Source organism: Carassius auratus, chromosome 4 (assembly GCF_003368295.1).
Source record: "Carassius auratus strain Wakin chromosome 4, ASM336829v1, whole genome shotgun sequence".
Taxonomy (NCBI): Eukaryota; Metazoa; Chordata; class Actinopteri; order Cypriniformes; family Cyprinidae; genus Carassius; species Carassius auratus.
Genome location: NC_039246.1, coordinates 27604093 through 27621502, shown reverse-complemented (window position 1 = coordinate 27621502; position 17410 = coordinate 27604093). Strand labels below are relative to the sequence as shown.

Here is a 17410-nt window from a genome sequence, read left to right as displayed (position 1 = left end):
TGTGAGAAATTATAAACACAAAGGTTTTATCAGAACTCGTCTCTGCTTTTTACTCATTTACAGAAACAAACATTAATGTCTATAAATAGTGCTTTCATTTACACTGAAGGGAAACACTTGTGTAACCGCACAGAAGTTTATGTATCAAAAAGATGAAAATATTTCATTTTCATGGCGAGAACAGAAATCGAATCTCTTATTCGGGGGTTAAGAGCAACTCTAGTTTGATGTTGACATTCATAGAAATAACGCAAGATTAAAATTAATGGCTTAAAGTAAAGTTTAAGACGTGTATTATTTACATTATTTTCATATGTACAACTAAGAGTGCATTATTTGTGCTGTGATGATCCGAGAGAGACGACCTCGTCACATCCGATCCACGGCTCTGATGCTGCTGTCCACCGTCAGCGTCCCGAACCTGAAACACACAATTGTTTTTGATGATTACAGTCACATCGCTGAACATTATTTTATTTATTAAGGTAAAAAAAGCTGTTCAAAATGCCTAGCTCCGTGCGAAAATCGAATAACTTCTCGTGCCACACTTGCAATCAAGCATCTGTGAAAACTGACAGTGAGTCTTTCACTTCGCTGTGAGGAACTCTGGCCCTCTCTTCTTTACAGAACTGTTTTAATTCGTCCACACTGAAGGGTTTTCCAGCATTAAAGGACTGTTTAAGGTCATACCGCAGCATCTCAATCAGATTTACTCTGGTCACTCCAAACCTTAGTGTTGTTTTCCTCGAGCCACTCAGAGATGGACTTGCTGGTGTGTTTGGGATCATTGTCCTGCTTCATAACCCAAGTGTGTTTGAGCTTGAGTTCACACACTGACGGACGGACGTCCTCCTTCAGGATTCATGACTCCATCTGTTATGAGAGTCGTCCAGGTCCTGAAGCTCTCCCATGATGCTGTTTTTGCCCGGTCTCTTTCTGATTGTTGAATGGTGAACACTGATGTTAGTTGAGGCGAGCGAGGCCTGCAGGTCTTTAGATGTTGTTCTGGGTTCTTCTCTGAGCTCCTGGATGAGTCCTCGTTGTGCTCTTGGAGTGATTTCGGTCAGCCGGACACTCCTGGGAAGGTTCAACACTGTTCCAAGTTTTCTCCATTTGTGGATAATGGCTCTGACCGTGGTTCGCTGGACTCCCAAAGCCTTAGAAATGGCTTTATAACTCTTTCAAGACTGATGCACGTCTACTATTTTGTTTCTCATCTGTCCTAGAGTTTCTTTATATCAAGGCATGGCGTATTGCTCTTTAAGCTGTTGTCAGACAGGTTGTATTGAAGTGATTTCTTGATTCAACAGGTCTGGCAGTAATCAGGTTTGGGTGTGACAATTGATGTTCAACTCAGCTTTCTAAAATAACGAGGATAATCACAATTCTTTCATGATTTAACAGGAGGGGCTATTTTTCATGCAGGGCCAGGTATGTTTAGACAGCTTTTTTCCCTTAATAAATGAAATCATAATTTAAAAACTGCTTTTGTATTAACTTGCATTATCTCTTTGTTTGATGATCTGAATCTTTCCAGTGTGACAAATATGCAACAATAAAAATAAAACGTAAAAAAATAAATAAAAAAATTAACTTTTTTCATGGCACTGACTTACACATTTGCAATCAGTCTTAAAAGCTGTTTTGAGTTTTTGTTGCATTTACAGCTTTTGACCAGCAGGTGTTACCAGCATTTCAAGTGATTCGAAATAGTGAGTAATTTTGCTACTCAATTGGTTCGAATCATTCAAAGCTTCAAAAAAAAAGCTTGATTCTCTCATCAATGACTCGTCCAGCGTCAAAGTACAACAATACATGAGAATACATTTTTTTTTACTCCAAACTCGCGTTATGAGGCTGATGTGGCTTCTCATCACAGAACATTTTTCCTGGAACATAATTTGTTTTATTACTCCTATGAGTCTCTCTGGTGGAGCTTCTGTGCGAGGGCGCCCTCCAGTGGTGAGTATGAATGAAACAAATTACATATGAGAGTTTAGCACGGCATACTTCTCAGTTTATGGTAATATTTTGTGACTCCCCTATTTAACACAATAGTGATATTTCATTTTTATATATTACGATCATCATCATCACTGTATATCGCAACCCAGCTGTTTTTCAACCAAATTGATCAGAATAATAACTTTTGTAGAACTGAAATTGAATTTGATTTATATTTGATGAATTTTGTAACATTCAGACTGTTATTTTTCTGTTTCTATATTGTATAAAGCACTATAGAAATCCAAGTGATTGTAAAGGTTCACCTCTCCAGGAACAGGTTGTTCTCCATCAGCTCCTTCACGACTCCTTCCATCTCCTCCTTCAGCTTCTTCATCCTGTTAATCAGAATTATGTGTTTATGATGGTGAACTTTAGATAACTTAACCCATTCTGCACCTGTTGTTATATTACACTCGGCTCTGACTGTTTACGACTCTATGCTAATTTCTAAAATAAAATAACTAGGTCTGTCAGGTGATTAAAATATTCAATCTAGTCAATTATACGATGGTTAACTAATCCAATTTATTGTGGATTAATCACACATCAATTGACTTAAAAAGTAGCTTTGTAAAGAACTATTTAGATTGAAAACATTGCATAAATAATGATAACAATAAAATCGGACACAGGGCAGATAGAGGCATTTATGCTCATACAGATACAAGTAATGCATCTTTAGAATCTGTAAAAACTCAACGTTTATTTGTGTGCACCCACAATAACAACTAAATGTTGTGCTTTTGTAAAATAAAGCAAACAGGAAATGCTTACTGTCGTCTTAATGCAGTTTCTTTGCTGTTTTTCCCTGCCGTTCGTAATTATTATATTTTGCGTGCTCTTGAGTGCTTATTAGGCTATGTATACAAAATTAAAGGCTCATTATTTATATGGTTTATTAATAAACGTGTGACTAATAGTCGACTAATGCTTACTATGAATGACAACAAGGGGACCAGAAAAGTCTTTTAGTAGAGCGAAGCCCTAAAAATAATACTCTAAATATAAAAGTAAATTTATTATAGATTCTTAACTGTAGGTTGATGTAGTGTTGTCAAAAGACCCGGTATTTCGGTACCAAGTCGGCACTAAAAAAATTAAAATGTTTGTTTACTTCATAGACTGAAGTGTGTGACGGCTACATGTAAACTATATTCTTTGTTGTCTTCTCCTGTCAGAATAATGGAGTTCATTTAGAATCATTCTGAACAAGCAGAAGATATGTCGGGGTCTCCTGTAGTGGGCGGAGCTAATGCGCAAATGGCAATTTCATTGGCTGGCGCTGATCTACCGTCCCTGTTTTGATTTCAGCAAATCAGTTTGACCGAACGCAGACAACGTGATAAATATTCATGAACCCCAGCAGCTTATCATTCCATAGTGCATTGTATATACATTAGTATGGTACTATAATTAGTGGTAGTATTATCTTTTAATAATAATTAATATGATCTATTATTTTTTTTATTTTTTTTACAGAAACCCTCAATGACCAAAAATATCTTAAGCATCACCACCAGTCTTAAGTTCAGTTAAAATGACAAATAAAAGTTCATTAAAAGTTCATTTTTACATAAAGGCATTGTGCTAGAAATATTACTATTATTTATTAAAATGTATTTGATTCTGCTACTACTGTTGAAAATTTTAATAAAACTATTTTAAAAAATTATAATAATCTCACAATATTTCTTCCATGTTTTAATTTTAATAGCAAATCCCTTTTATTTACCAAAAACAAAATGTGTTTAAATTTCATAAATTAAAAGACAAATTTGGGTGAAACTTGTTTACTGTTTTTCATAATTATATTACTTGTAAAAAAACTTTAAACACAATTGTAAATAAGTATAAAGAATGGAATTGGTTTTATTTTTAGTGATAAAAAGTTTTTAACATTTTTTAAATTAGCATATTTTTGTGTTTTGCTTTGGTACCGAAATTGGTACCGAGAACCGTGGATTTTCACTGGTATCGGTACCGAATACTGAACTTTTTGTACCGTGACAACACTACTCTATTGAGTCTAAAATGTAACACAATAATAATAATAATCCTTATTTATTGAACTGTTGTACTAAAGATGTTGAGGAAAAACAGCACTATATCATACCCTCATATCTTAAATTTTAGGCTCATATAACTGTAATTTATGTTTTATTTTTTTAGTTGTAATAAATTCTTACCAAGTAGTCAAATCATTGTTAGGTACCAGAAACTGTTTTAGTGAATCAGTGCCAGTGAACATGTGCACATCTCTCACCCCAGAGTCATCTCCACCAGTGTGTTGGGACTGAGGTACGTCTGCGGTTTGATTCCTCCAGACGTCACGGGCACCATCTTCTGCGGTAACAGCTCCAGCAGCTGCACACATGAGAGCCGTTAGCATCTGTGTGCAGCTAAACGCACAGCTCTTCCTGTTTACTCACTTTATACACACGCTGCATGAGCACGGTCACTTCCTGTTCCATGCCGCTGAACTGACCAGTCAGAGTCAAGAGGCGTTTCCGCGTGTGATGGAACTTCCTGTAAGGAGACGTACATGCATCGGTCAATGCATGTGTCTGTCCGATCTCCGGAATAACTCAGTAATAATTACTAACGCATAATAATGCATAACTGTGATAATTATTTCTAGCAGGACTGTTGGATCACAGGTGAGCTTCGCTGAGCTCTAGACTGCTGAACGAGAGCCTCTTACTTCATCCACTCCTCGCTCTTGGAGATGAAGAGGCGATATTTCATGGCACACTCGTCTGTGAAGAGCGCCCGCGCTTTGGTTGCATGAAGAACCAGCTTTTGCCTGAAGAAAGCAGAGATTTGTCTCATCATTATTCAGCGTCACAGTTCTTCAGCTACAGCGAACACACACACAATACTCACTTGTCAAACTTGTGGATTTGTTCTTCATTATAAGGCAGACCTGAGGAGACAAGACACGTCAAACACATAAAAAACCAAAGGAAAGGAGCGCTGATGAGCTCTCAGACTCACGTCTCTCGGCCTTGTCCTTCTTGAACTGCTGGTAGATGCTGCTGATGGCGTCCAGCAGAACCTTCATCTTCTCCACACTGGACGAGAGACACAGAAACACAGTCAGCAATCACACACTCACGCTTTAAAATGTGTCCACCGCAAAAAAATAACGCTCTTCTTCTTCTTCTTCTTCTGTGTTTTTGTCAGGGCTATTATAGTCAACAAAAACGAAAACTTATACCATAACAAATATTTTCCTAACTTGAAACATGATGTTAGCTGAAATAGTATAAAATGAAATTTAAATAATTCTAACCAATGTTTTATTTCCGCTAGTTTGCTAAAGCAACTTTTCTCATTTTTTATTTCATTTAACCTGATGGTCTACAATAAATGAAGCTAAAATGGAAATAAAAAAACATTATATAGACATATTTCAGAACAATAGAAACTAATAAAAACTCAAAACAAAATTAATTCAACTTTAAAATTAACATTTAAAATATAAGATAAAAATAAATATATAAATAATATATATATATATATATATATATATATATATATATATATATATATATATATATATATATATATATCAAAATATTATCAAAAACTATAATAATTATACTAAAATCAATGATACTAAAATAACAATAATAATTTTTTATCTAAACATTCTTCATCAAGATACATTCACTGGATTAGCAAAATTACTTTTTTCCGACCCATTTATGAAAATAATTTTAAAATATAAGAATATAAAAAAAATAAAAAATAAAAAAAAATACACAAAATAACAATATTTTTTTGTCTTGTTCTCCAGTAAAACAATATCTAAACATTCTTCATCAAGATACATTCACTGGATTAGAAAAAATACTTTTTTTCCGACCCATTTATCAAAATACATTTTTATTATTATTGTTTTATTTTTTATATAGTTTAATTTTGATATATTATCCAGAAAACAAAACTTAATATCTGAAGTCATTTTGCTTCTCCAGTAAATGTATCCTGATCTTTTTTTTCTTTCTTTTTTTTAGCTGAAGTTAATTTTATTTCAAGTAATGAAAATGTTATGTTTTTTTCTAGCTTCAGATAAAAGCGCCTGCGCTTCTTTAATGTAATTTAAAGAAGTTCAGATATGTGCACCGGAAAACAAGACAAATGTAATGAGGAAGAACCAGATTTTTTGCATTGATGATAACAGCGTTTTCCCCCGTTTGTTTTGAGGAAATGAGATGTTTGGTTCTCCAGGGTAATGGACGCTGAAGCAGTGACACTCACTTCCTGTCCTCCGGGTGCGTTCCCACTTGCTGCATCCACGAATCGGTCAGACTTTCTCCCGACAGGAACATGCTGCTGATTTCCTGAAGCGTTTGCTCCTTGGAGCCCAGAGAGCTAGAGAGCTGCACACAGAGATGCACACGTCATCAACACACTTTCATGAAGAGAATCAGCCAATGCTTTTGAGTTTAAGATGACTTCAGGGAGCTCTTTTGAATCTATTAGGGTGAAATGGTTAATAAAGACTTTGTAGCAACAATTAAATAATTAAAGGGAATGTTTCAAGATGAGTAAAATAGTTTTTTAACAAAGTTAAAAGTTTTTTAACAAAGGTTCCTTAAGTTGCTCCAATCTGTTTTTTCCTGGCACCCGGAGTTTCCCTTAACCTTATAACTCATGGATTTCCCATAAGGCTTTCATGAGACATTGTGAATCATCAGCATCTCACCCGCATCACCTTCTTCCTCGTGTCCCGGATCTCATCGCACTCCGCCGACAGGAGGCTTCCCTGCATCAGAACCTCACACCTGAAACACACACACACACACACACACACACAGGGAACATGAAGATCGGACCAGATCTGGCTCTGAGCTCCGTCTGAATCCCGAATCACTCACAGCTGCTCGGTTTGCTCCAGCGTCTGGCTGAAGTAGTTACACATGTGAATCACCTCCGTCTTCTTGTGCACCGTCTCACTGTACTCGTCTCTGATCAGCTCGCTGAAACACAACGTTCATATAACGCTTGCAGAACACTTCACACAAAGAAACAGGAAAATAACAGTGCTTAAAAGCTGATAGAGTCATTATCCAGCATGATTCAGTTCAGTGTTGATTCAATTCAGTTCAACCGAGTCATTATGCAGATCAATTCATTTAACTTTGATTCAGTGTCGATTATGATCATGAACTCACATCAGGCCTCGCACGCCTCTCCTCACCAGCTCCTGGTACAGAAGCAAAGAATCGGACGTCTTCCACAGATATCCGACATCACCTGCGTACGTCTGAGCAGAGACACGATCAACAGTGATTAAAATAATCTGTACTTCTGACCAAACTCAGATTCAGAGACTCTAAAAAAACAGGAAGTGGTTTCTTACCTTGGCGAAGCTAGCGTCTAGATCCAGATCGTAGCGCGGCTGGACTTTGATTGGGCTAGCTGCAAACACAAGCCATCGTTATTATTATTAGCAAACGAGCTGTTATTAGTAAAGACTAGTGTGCAAAGGATTAATCGCGATTAATCGCATCCAAAATAAAGTTTTTGTTTACATAATATATGTGTGTGTACTGTGTATATTTATTACAGTGTATATAAATACACACAACAGCATGTATATATTTAGGAAAAATATGTTACGTTTATATGTTTAAAATATTTATATATAATATTAATTATATATATATATATATATATATATATATATATATATATGGAAATATTTTCAAAATATATACTGAATGTGTGTGTATTTATATATATATATATAATAAATAAATACAGTACACACAAATTTTTTATGTAAACAAAAACTTTTATTTTGTATGCGGTTATCGCGATTAATCCTTTGATGGGACTATTAGAAATGCAACGATATTATCAATGTTGTGATAGCGAACGGGTCACATGACAGTATATTTGTAATATATTAGTTAATAGCTAAATTTGTATTGAGATGTGTTTTCATAAGCATGTTTTCACACAAGCTGGTGCTTTCCTTCAAAATAAAAGCACGGCTGCCGTTTCCGTCAAAATAAAAGCTTTAAAGTGCATGATAAGAATTTTCTGACAGCTAGTGGTTTAAATGCAGTCCAAATTAAAAATATCTCGGTCAAGAATAGAAATTAGTTACTGTAGTGAAAAGCAGCTATGAAATATAAATTTTAATTAATTTTACAGTGCAACTGTTTTACAATATATGGCTACTACTGTCATTATTGTTAATATATTCTAATATATTCTAATTTGTTTGCGAGTGTAATTTAGACTGAGACTTGATAAAAATTAAGCTTGAGTGCCCTTTAAAATTCAGCTACAAGTCAATTCACTGATTCTTTTTTCCTTTTTAAATATCGCAAAATATATGTGTCCCTGCAGCACAGAAGCAGTCATCAGTAGCACAGCTATATTTGTAGCAATAGACAACAACACATTGTATGGGTCAAAGTTATGCATTTTTCTTTGATGCCAAAAATCATTAGGATATTAAGTAAAGATCATGTTCCCGTTCATTTTTCTACCTTAAATATATTTTTTATTATTTTTATGCATCGCCAAGAACTTAATTTGAACAACTTTAAAGATGATTTTCTCGATATTTAGATTTTTTTGCTCCCTCAGATTCCAGATTATTCCAGATATCGTCCAAACCATACATCAATGGAAAGATGATTTATTCAGCTTTCAGATGATGCATAAATCTCAATTCCGTGGGATTTTGATATGGTTACATCCCTCAGTTATTAGCGAACACGGGCAGACTCACGGTCCTCGAACAGCAGGCCGACGGTGTTGACTGGGTCTCTGCTCAGCAGCATGATGGGATTCTCTCTGGAGGTTTTGGGGAAGGTCTGAGCCTGCCGGTTCGGGTCGAGGACGAGGTGTCGGCCCTCATACAGAAAGTCCTGATGGGAAGGATTTATGTTCGTCCGTCTGAAGAGCTGCTCCTGGAAGAGACTGACCCTGGACGGAGAGAAAATATTGCACTGTGAACATAACAACACAGTTATATCGCAGTTAGCTTAACACAGTACACATAGCAAGGATTTCTTGTTTTGTTTTTTAAAATTATATATAAAGAATAAAAAGAAAACAGATAGACTAGAAAAAGAATAGAGCAAGCTAGAGGCCTTTTTTGCTAATTGGATAATAAACAAATAGTCGATAGAACACAAACAAATTTAGAAGCTACTTGTAGTTGTTGTTGTTTTTTTATAGAAAATAAGCAATTATTAAATGAATAGTGTGCAAGTCTAAAAGGGGCAAGAATATAATTAGTATAGAGTGCTAAAGGGTCAAATAAAGATGTTTTGGGACAATTGTTGCATTAATGGAACAAATTAATTGTGCTTTGTTATTCTTCTAGTTATTTAAAAAGCAGCTAATGAAGAAAACTTAAAGCTTTATATTGCACACGACAGTGGGGAATGAAAACTACAACAAATATATTTATGATTAATTTTAAAAATAATAATAATAATAATCCCAAATTTTTAGGGGGGGGGTGTTGGGGGTCTGAATTCTAAAATAAAATAAGAAAATTCGAAATCTGACTTTTTGTATCTTGCAATTGTGACTTCCTTGCTCTGATTTATGAGTTAACTTCTTGCAATTGTTTTTGTTTCTGCAATGGAATAAAAATGTGGTTTTGAATGTGAGATGAATGTTAACTTGCAATTGCACTTAACTGCAAACTTTTAATTCTGAGAAGAAAAGTCAGACTGTAAGATTAAAAAGTCACAATTACTTTTTAGTTTTTTTTATCTGTGTTGGAAGTATGGAAATGTCAATATGTAGAATATGCAGCAAAGTAACAAGTTTTCCCGTAATTAAAATATAGTATTATAAATGTATATTACATGTTTTTTTTATGAAAACAAAACTTTATATAAAGTGCATCACTGCAGTGTGTGAGAATTGTGTGTGTGTGTGTGTGTGTGTGTGAGCTGCACGCATCCTCACGTGTTGTATGTGTGTATGTAGATGTGGTGAAGCGTGGCCTGCTGCAGACTGAACACGTAGACCACGATGCGATGTAAGATATCACTGGTCTCAGCGAAGAACTGGTCGAAGCCCCAGCATTTCTCCTGGTCTGCCTCGAGGATGTTGGCCAGCACTGGAGTTAGGAGACTCTGAAGACCCCTGGGACACACAAACACACCTCAGACACACTTCTCGAACCGAACCGGACCGGAGCGTCTGGAGACTCAGACTCACTTGGAGAGACTGCAGGAGATCGGCATCTCTGAGCTCCACTCGATCTTCCCGTTCTCAAACTTCTGATGACCCGAGATCGCGCCGGACGGCTTCTCTGTGATGATCTTATACCTGCCGGATCAACAACACTCAGTATCTAGACCATACGGACGAAACCAATCACTCGACTCACATCGCCATACTGACCTCATACGATTTTCTCATGACTTTTTAACCAAATGGCATTTAAAAAGGAAAAGATGTCCTTTTACTATTTCTCAGACAAAATACTGCACATTCCTTTGAGAAACCGAAATGTATTTTATGTCAAATAACAAAGCTAATCTGAAATTTTAACAATTGGCTTGGGTTGTTTTATTACATCCTTAATAGCCAAACTAAGGCTGGGCAATCTTCATATTTTACTGATATATATATATATATATATATGTGTGCACATATAAGCAAATGTTACAAATGTTACAAAGCACAGAATGCCTCCTCAGTCAAATAAAACAGTTGCCATGCCAACTTGCTACAGTAAACAAAGGCTTGTAAGGCTAGCTCCGCCTCTGGGCTCTTCTGATTCGTCCACTGTTTAGGAACTGACACTGATGTGTGTAAAAGTTTAATTAAAGTGAAAGTAAAAAAAAAAAAAAAGTGAAAAAGTGAAAAATAAAAATGAATTATTTTAATTTGACACTGCGTCTTTAAAACACAGTGCTCATGTAAAAGAGCAAGGTTTACATTTAAAAACACAAAAATTCAAAGATTTTGAGATAGAAAGTAAAGCTGTGGAAGAAACATATATTTGTGACAGGAAAAAAAGTCCCAGAATTTTTTTTTCAATGGAATTTGGATGTCACCCGGTGGCTATTTTTGGTATAACGCCTAAATAAAATCTCATCGAAACCTCAATTTTGTGTTTTTAATATTGGAACATAGCTTATGGCTTTAAATGGCTTTCTAATATATGCCAGTTGACTTTATTTATATATAAATTTTATATAAAAAATATTTTGTTAAAATATTTCATATAAAATAAAAAACTTTAGTACAAATACATTAAAACGTAAACTTCCATAAAAAAAATTTCCTTGTATATGAAATTTTTTTTTACTTTACATCAATTTAAGTTTAGGAAATGCATTTTCACATCTAAGCTCATTTGTTTTACATCAACACCATGTTGAAATTCATGTGAAGTTCTTTTCACTTAGAATAGAACTTTTTTAACCAAATTGTTAATAAAGAGAATTTTACTTGTGGTGTTTTTAAGTTGCCTAGTTAAATGTCAAATAAATGTGAAATTTAAATCTTGAATCAGTCAAACGGTTTCATCACGCATGTTCAGTCACGCGTGTGAATCTGAAGCGTGCTCGATGGCACTCACATGACTTCTTTGTTCCTGCGCGGCCCTTCGTACGGTCTGAACGGCAGGCAGCCGGTGGCGGCGTGATAAAACGTGACTCCGATGCTCCACAGATCCACCGTGGCTCCGTATTTCTTCTGGTGGTCTTTCCTCAGCACGGCTCGCTCGTACATGTCGGGATGCTGAAAACACACAGCGAGAGATCAGCGAGGACACGATTATAGAACCAGCTTCACTGACGAGATGTGCATGACAATCGTATTCGATTAATCGCGCTGCCCTAACGTTTCCCATCATCCTCCGCTCACCAGATACTCCTCCGTGCCGTAGAGCGACACGAACTGCTCGTCGTCCTCCAGCTCACGCGCGGCTCCGAAGTCGGTCAGTTTGTAGACGGATCGTCCGTCTTCTCCGATCACACGCATGATGTTCCCAGGCTTGATGTCTCGATGGACGATCCCGTACTCTCTCAGATGATTCATTCCGGCCACTGTCACAAACATCAGCACTGAGAAACTCGCAAAAAATAAAGCTATACATTCACACAGAACATGTATTTGTGTCCAAAAACATGATTTTTTTAAGCATGGAGAAGAACACCTCTGCTATGTTTGCGTTGAATAAAACGGTTGCCATGCCAACTTGCTACCGTAAACAAATCTTGCAACACTTGCTCCGCCTCCAAGCTCTTCTGATTGGTCCAATGTTTTGGAACTGACTTTGATTGAATTTAATTATATTAACTTGACACAGCATCTTAAAAAACACGACACTCGTGAGAAGCTGCGAGAGACGTGAAACGTAAATGCAGTGGACGTACACATCCGTCTAGCACATTTACAAAGAAAAACAACGGAAAAGTAGCATGTGTAAAAAGAAAACGCGAAACACTGATAAGGAATGCATTAAAAAAAAATATATTCGCATTGTATAATGCCTTCTCTGCCATGTTGCTATCAAATTAAACAGGTGCCATGCCAACTTGTTATTGTAAACAAAAGCCTGCAACACTTGCTCCGCCTCCAGGCTCTTCTGATTGGTCCACGTGTAAAAAACACCAAAACATTGTTCAGGAATGGATTTTAAAAAAATAAAATATTCGCATTGCATAATGCAAAATGCTTTCTGTTTGAACGGCCCCTAAAGAACCTTTTTCTGCTAAATACACCAATCTAGAACTTACCGACATCCTGCAGAACGATGAGGAACTCGTCCTCCGGGAGTCCGTAAGCGTTCGTCGGTTCCTCGAGAACCGTGTAGAGGCTTCCGCACGGACAGTACTCCATCACCAACACCTTGTGACGCGTGTTCGACTGACACACAACATAAACATTCAACAAATGATCATCATATTTCTGAATGACAAGAACACACAACAACAGGGACCTCTGATGTTCGTAGTTCGGAGAAAACAGGTATTACAGGTACGTATTTGTGAAAGTAAAACAGCATCAACATTTCAGCAAAAAACAGTCATGAAACAATAGAAACTAAACTGATATATTTAGATTTAGTCATTTATCAGATGCTTTTATCCAAAGCGACTTACAAATGAGGACAATGGGAGCAATCAATTGTAGTATTAAAACTACTATCAGATCCAAACCTAAAAGCTGAAACTGTATAAATACCAAATTGATAAATGCATACAACAATATGTAAAAACTTAACATTTAAATGAAAAAATTAAAAATAAAACAATATTAAAGAACAAAAAGGTTAAAGAGTTTCAAACATAGGTATAAAAGCCTAAAATGTATATTGGAAACAAAAAATATTCTGATATTATTTGTATATGAGCTGAAAGGTTTTTTTTTAGAGAAACAATTCACCTGTTTCTTCATCACGTTTGTAGAAAAGTAGCATTGCATCAGTGTCTCAGCAATGTATGCTCTGTAGTGAATGGGTGCCGTCAGATATGCTAATTTAATGTCTACAATACATAAAGTCCATAATCCATAATAACACTTCCTCCAGTGAAAAAGTGCATCTCCTTTTGTCTCTCACAGATTTATTTAGAGCTGTTTAAACACTGCTTGATCTGTGCAGATTTCTCTCCTGATTCAGACCAGATCACTTTTTCAGCATTATTACATCCATGGCCTTGTATTTTAACTAAAAAACATCTTAATGCTGGATTTTGTTTCAGATGTTAACTGATGGGACAGGAGTGCTGTGGATTATTGAGATGTTTTTATCAGCTCTCGTTCTGACGGCACCCATTCGCTACAGAGCATCCATTGCTGAGACACTGATGCATTTCTCCAAATCTGACGAAGAAACTAACTCTCAGATAGCCATTTCCATTTCTGGAGAAACTATTATTTTATATGAACTACATTTGACACAAAACTGCTGCTAAAATAAGATCGTTTTAAGACTGCGTCGGTCTCACCTCCTCTTCAACGGCGAAGAGCTTCACGATGTTTTTGTGGTTGAGTTTCTTCAGCACCTCGAACTCCCTCATCTGGACGTCCAGCGGACGCAGGAAGCTCAGGTTATTAAACACTTTGACCGCATAGAGATCGCCGGTTTTCTACAGACAGATTTTTAATGACGTTACATCTCTCAGAATAAGTGAACGAATCAATCAAAAGATTCACCGAATCAAAATCCACCTGAGAGAGCTCCTGACTGTGGGACAATGTAGCTGTTTACAACACAAAGTAAATGAAGTATAGACAGTGTCATATCAACATAAACACTTGGATACCTTGTGTCTACCGCGGTAAACGTTGGCTGTGGCTCCCTGACCCAGCAGGTCATTCATCATCCACAGATAGTTCGCTGTACTCTGCATGATGACTGTAAAGATTCACCTGGAAACACATTAGCATACATTACATATTCATGAGGAGCAGGTGCATTCAATACACAAACAACAGCATCAACACTGGCAATCGTACCACAGAAGAACTTCCCCATTTGTGTCACAAAAGCAGTCATAAGCAGCACAGGTATATTTGTAGCAGTAGACAATAATACATTGTATCAAAATTATCAATTTTTATTTAATGCCAAAAATCATTAGGACATTAAGTAAAGATCATGTTCTATGATTCTTGAATCTATGAAGATATTTCGTAAATGTCCTACAAATATATATATATATTTTTATTAATAATATGCATTGCTAAGAATTCATTTGAACATCTTTAAAGTTTTGTTTTATTTTATTTTTTTGAGAACGTGTAAACAACAATACAGAAGAAAAAACAGGCATCAAAAACAGAAACTCCAAAGATGATTAAGCAAAAATAAATAAATAAATAAATAAAATAAAGAGAGAGAGAGACGGGATATTGTGAAATCAGCTGCGGGATTGTTTCGCCGTGACGTCACACACACGCGGGAATTTCCCGCGTCAGCGCGTGATCGTTTCAGCCTGTTTTTGCGTGAAATTAGAATAAAATCACTTTAAAGAGACATAAAAGCAGAAGCGAGAACGAATCGTGTGGGTCGGATCATCTTAGATGGGTGTTTACGACATCGAAACCGCGTGAAACTAAAAGTAACGTTCCATTAAATATCTGACAGAATAAAGCGGTTGGTTATCGTGGTCTTAAGAAATTAATAAAGAAACAGACGAATATCCATAACTTTACATGCGCCTTTTTTATCCTATATGATAAATAAATAAATACACTTCGATCAAAACATTGCATTGGTACGTCAAACATTAGATTAATAATGTAAACACAGCGATAATATATTACTAATATGAATTAGATGACACGAGCGCTGTATGAGGATTATACGATGTATTTTATGCTAGTATTTGATGTTTATTTTCTCACCCCGAGAGCATGAAAGTCTCTTCCGTTTCCCGTGTTTTCATCACATGAGAGACGCCGAGGGACGCAGGCTGTGTGCGCAATCCCGAACTAGCGTACTAGAGTGCTACTATACTAGTGTACTACTTCTGCAGTATCGATGCTGTGAGCGTATGCGGTTGTTTTGTTTGTTTGTTTTTTGGTGCGCAGAAAGTAAAATATTAATAGCTCACAACGTTTATCGTTTCGTTTATAGTTTTAAGTATTATTTTAATTAAAGTATATACAGTGCGTACTGTCCGCTAAGTAGTATGTAAGTGTTCCATTGCGAACACATCCTCTTATGCAACCGTAAACATCATAGTAGAGGAGAACAAAAATATTTATTTTTTTATTTCTCTCTCTTTATTTATGTATTTATTTATTAATTTTATTACAGCAGCAGATGATGTTTCACAGACATGTTATTTCCAAGGGTTTTGTGGCGTGCCCGATATTTTTGTGCATCTTTAGAGGAGAGGAGGCTCAATTAGCAGAAGTGAACTCCAATGAATATTTAAAGACGTATAAATATAAATACATAATGAAAATGTGATATGGGCTACCATTATAAGTAATATCATCGTCATTCTTATAGTGGCTGCGTCATCTGAAAGCTACACGTGTTTTTGTATTGGAGGCGTCTTGTGTTTATATATAGTGAAGTTCCGATCCAAAGTAGCGCGAGTAGCAGAGTGGCGCAGCGGAAGCGTGCTGGGCCCATAACCCAGAGGTCGATGGATCGAAACCATCCTCTGCTAGCCTTTTTTTTTCATATTTGCTTTATTACAGTGCTGACATCTCAACATAAAAGAATGGCACGTATGTTAGTGAAAGAACTACGAGCTAGGATTTTACTAAAGCAACAGAATTCATAGTTACAGTGAATATTATTACTATTATTCGGTTATTATTGTGTTGTTATATTGTTTTAGTTTCGCTTGTTTACTTTTTAATATATATTTTTTATGTTATTTTAAAATATTTATTATGCTGTTATTATTCAATTTTCATCACACCCTTTGCGTAAATTAACCGTGGCTTAATTACTTAACCATCTTTTTTATTCATTTATTTTTTGCCATATTGACTTCAGTTTGTATAAGCACAGTTTTATTGCAAATAATTGCTAATGTAGCTAAATTGTTATTTTGGTTTGGAAAAATTTTGGTTTTATTTGTAGTAAAAAGCATGGTTAATTTTCTTAAGGGACTAGCTTCTGATATGTCCACACTTACACTCAGATTAAGCAAAATGTAAATAAGAGAAGGTGTGTAAAGAGAGGAGTGTTATTTACACACACACACAAACACACACACACACACACTAGTTTCCATGTTTTATGGGTTCAGGTGTAATGGGTTCTCTAGTGTAAAAACTGTTTTTTTCTATCCCTGTTATCTAAACACAGGAAACTTTCTGCTGTCTTAGATTCAGATTTATAGCAACAATGTCTCCGAAGCCTAGATTACTGTATTTGTGGGGACATTTGCTCCCAGTTACACACACACACACACACACACATAATATGCAACCATTTTCCTTTGAAGTGAGCTGATCTTTTGTTTATCAATGATTTACATTTAGGCAGAGCTCATAATTTTTCCAATAAATATTAGCACAAAACAGAATCATCAGAGAAGAACAGCTTTCATGGAGATTAAAGCAGGACTAGTTCAGCGCCACACCTAAGCACACCTTCTGCTTTGTTTGAACTTCCAATAATAAATCGCCTTCATCATCAGACAGTGCTTGAAATAAATATGGTTTCATATTTCCAGCTGGTGATGTGGATGTTTATTCATGTGCAGAACATGTTCCATGAAGATGATTTGTCGTAAATTAATTTCTGATTAGTATTATGCGTTGCTAAGAATTTCATGTGAACAACTTTATTAGTGATTCAATATTTAGATTTTGTTGTTGTTGTTGTTGTTGTTTGCACCCTCAGATTCCAGATTTTCAAATAGTTGCATCTCGCCCAAAATACTGTCCTTCTAACAAACCATACATCAATGGAAAGATTTTTTATCAT

At 35.9% G+C, this 17410-nt stretch overlaps 1 protein-coding gene and 1 non-coding gene across 3 annotated transcripts in view; one reads left to right on the top strand and one right to left on the bottom strand.

Moving 5' to 3' along the window:
- LOC113064824 (serine/threonine-protein kinase TBK1-like) overlaps positions 1-15437 on the bottom strand; it is a 15551-nt gene extending 114 nt beyond the window's left edge. The window contains exons 1-21 of one of the 2 annotated variants that reach the window (XM_026235775.1): positions 15361-15437; positions 14277-14382; positions 13959-14099; positions 12747-12876; positions 11872-12053; positions 11585-11745; positions 10213-10323; positions 9958-10137; positions 8762-8958; positions 7376-7434; positions 7188-7279; positions 6891-6992; positions 6719-6797; positions 6271-6392; positions 5002-5078; positions 4891-4930; positions 4709-4810; positions 4437-4533; positions 4271-4371; positions 2271-2342; positions 1-421 (exon numbers count right to left, since the gene is read on the bottom strand). The exon at positions 1-421 is cut by the window's left edge and continues 114 nt beyond it. In XM_026235775.1, the coding sequence (XP_026091560.1) occupies positions 370-421; positions 2271-2342; positions 4271-4371; positions 4437-4533; positions 4709-4810; positions 4891-4930; positions 5002-5078; positions 6271-6392; positions 6719-6797; positions 6891-6992; positions 7188-7279; positions 7376-7434; positions 8762-8958; positions 9958-10137; positions 10213-10323; positions 11585-11745; positions 11872-12053; positions 12747-12876; positions 13959-14099; positions 14277-14363 (2184 nt within the window). In that variant the 5' untranslated portion in view covers positions 14364-14382; positions 15361-15437 and the 3' untranslated portion in view covers positions 1-369. The remainder of the gene's footprint in view (positions 422-2270; positions 2343-4270; positions 4372-4436; positions 4534-4708; positions 4811-4890; positions 4931-5001; positions 5079-6270; positions 6393-6718; positions 6798-6890; positions 6993-7187; positions 7280-7375; positions 7435-8761; positions 8959-9957; positions 10138-10212; positions 10324-11584; positions 11746-11871; positions 12054-12746; positions 12877-13958; positions 14100-14276; positions 14383-15360) is intronic. The other variant, XM_026235784.1, reaches the window with a different exon arrangement.
- A 627-nt stretch (positions 15438-16064) lies between these two features.
- On the top strand, positions 16065-16136 carry trnam-cau (transfer RNA methionine (anticodon CAU)). Its single transcript has one exon. It is a non-coding gene; the product is annotated as a tRNA-Met (tRNA).
- Positions 16137-17410: the final 1274 nt, after the last annotated feature.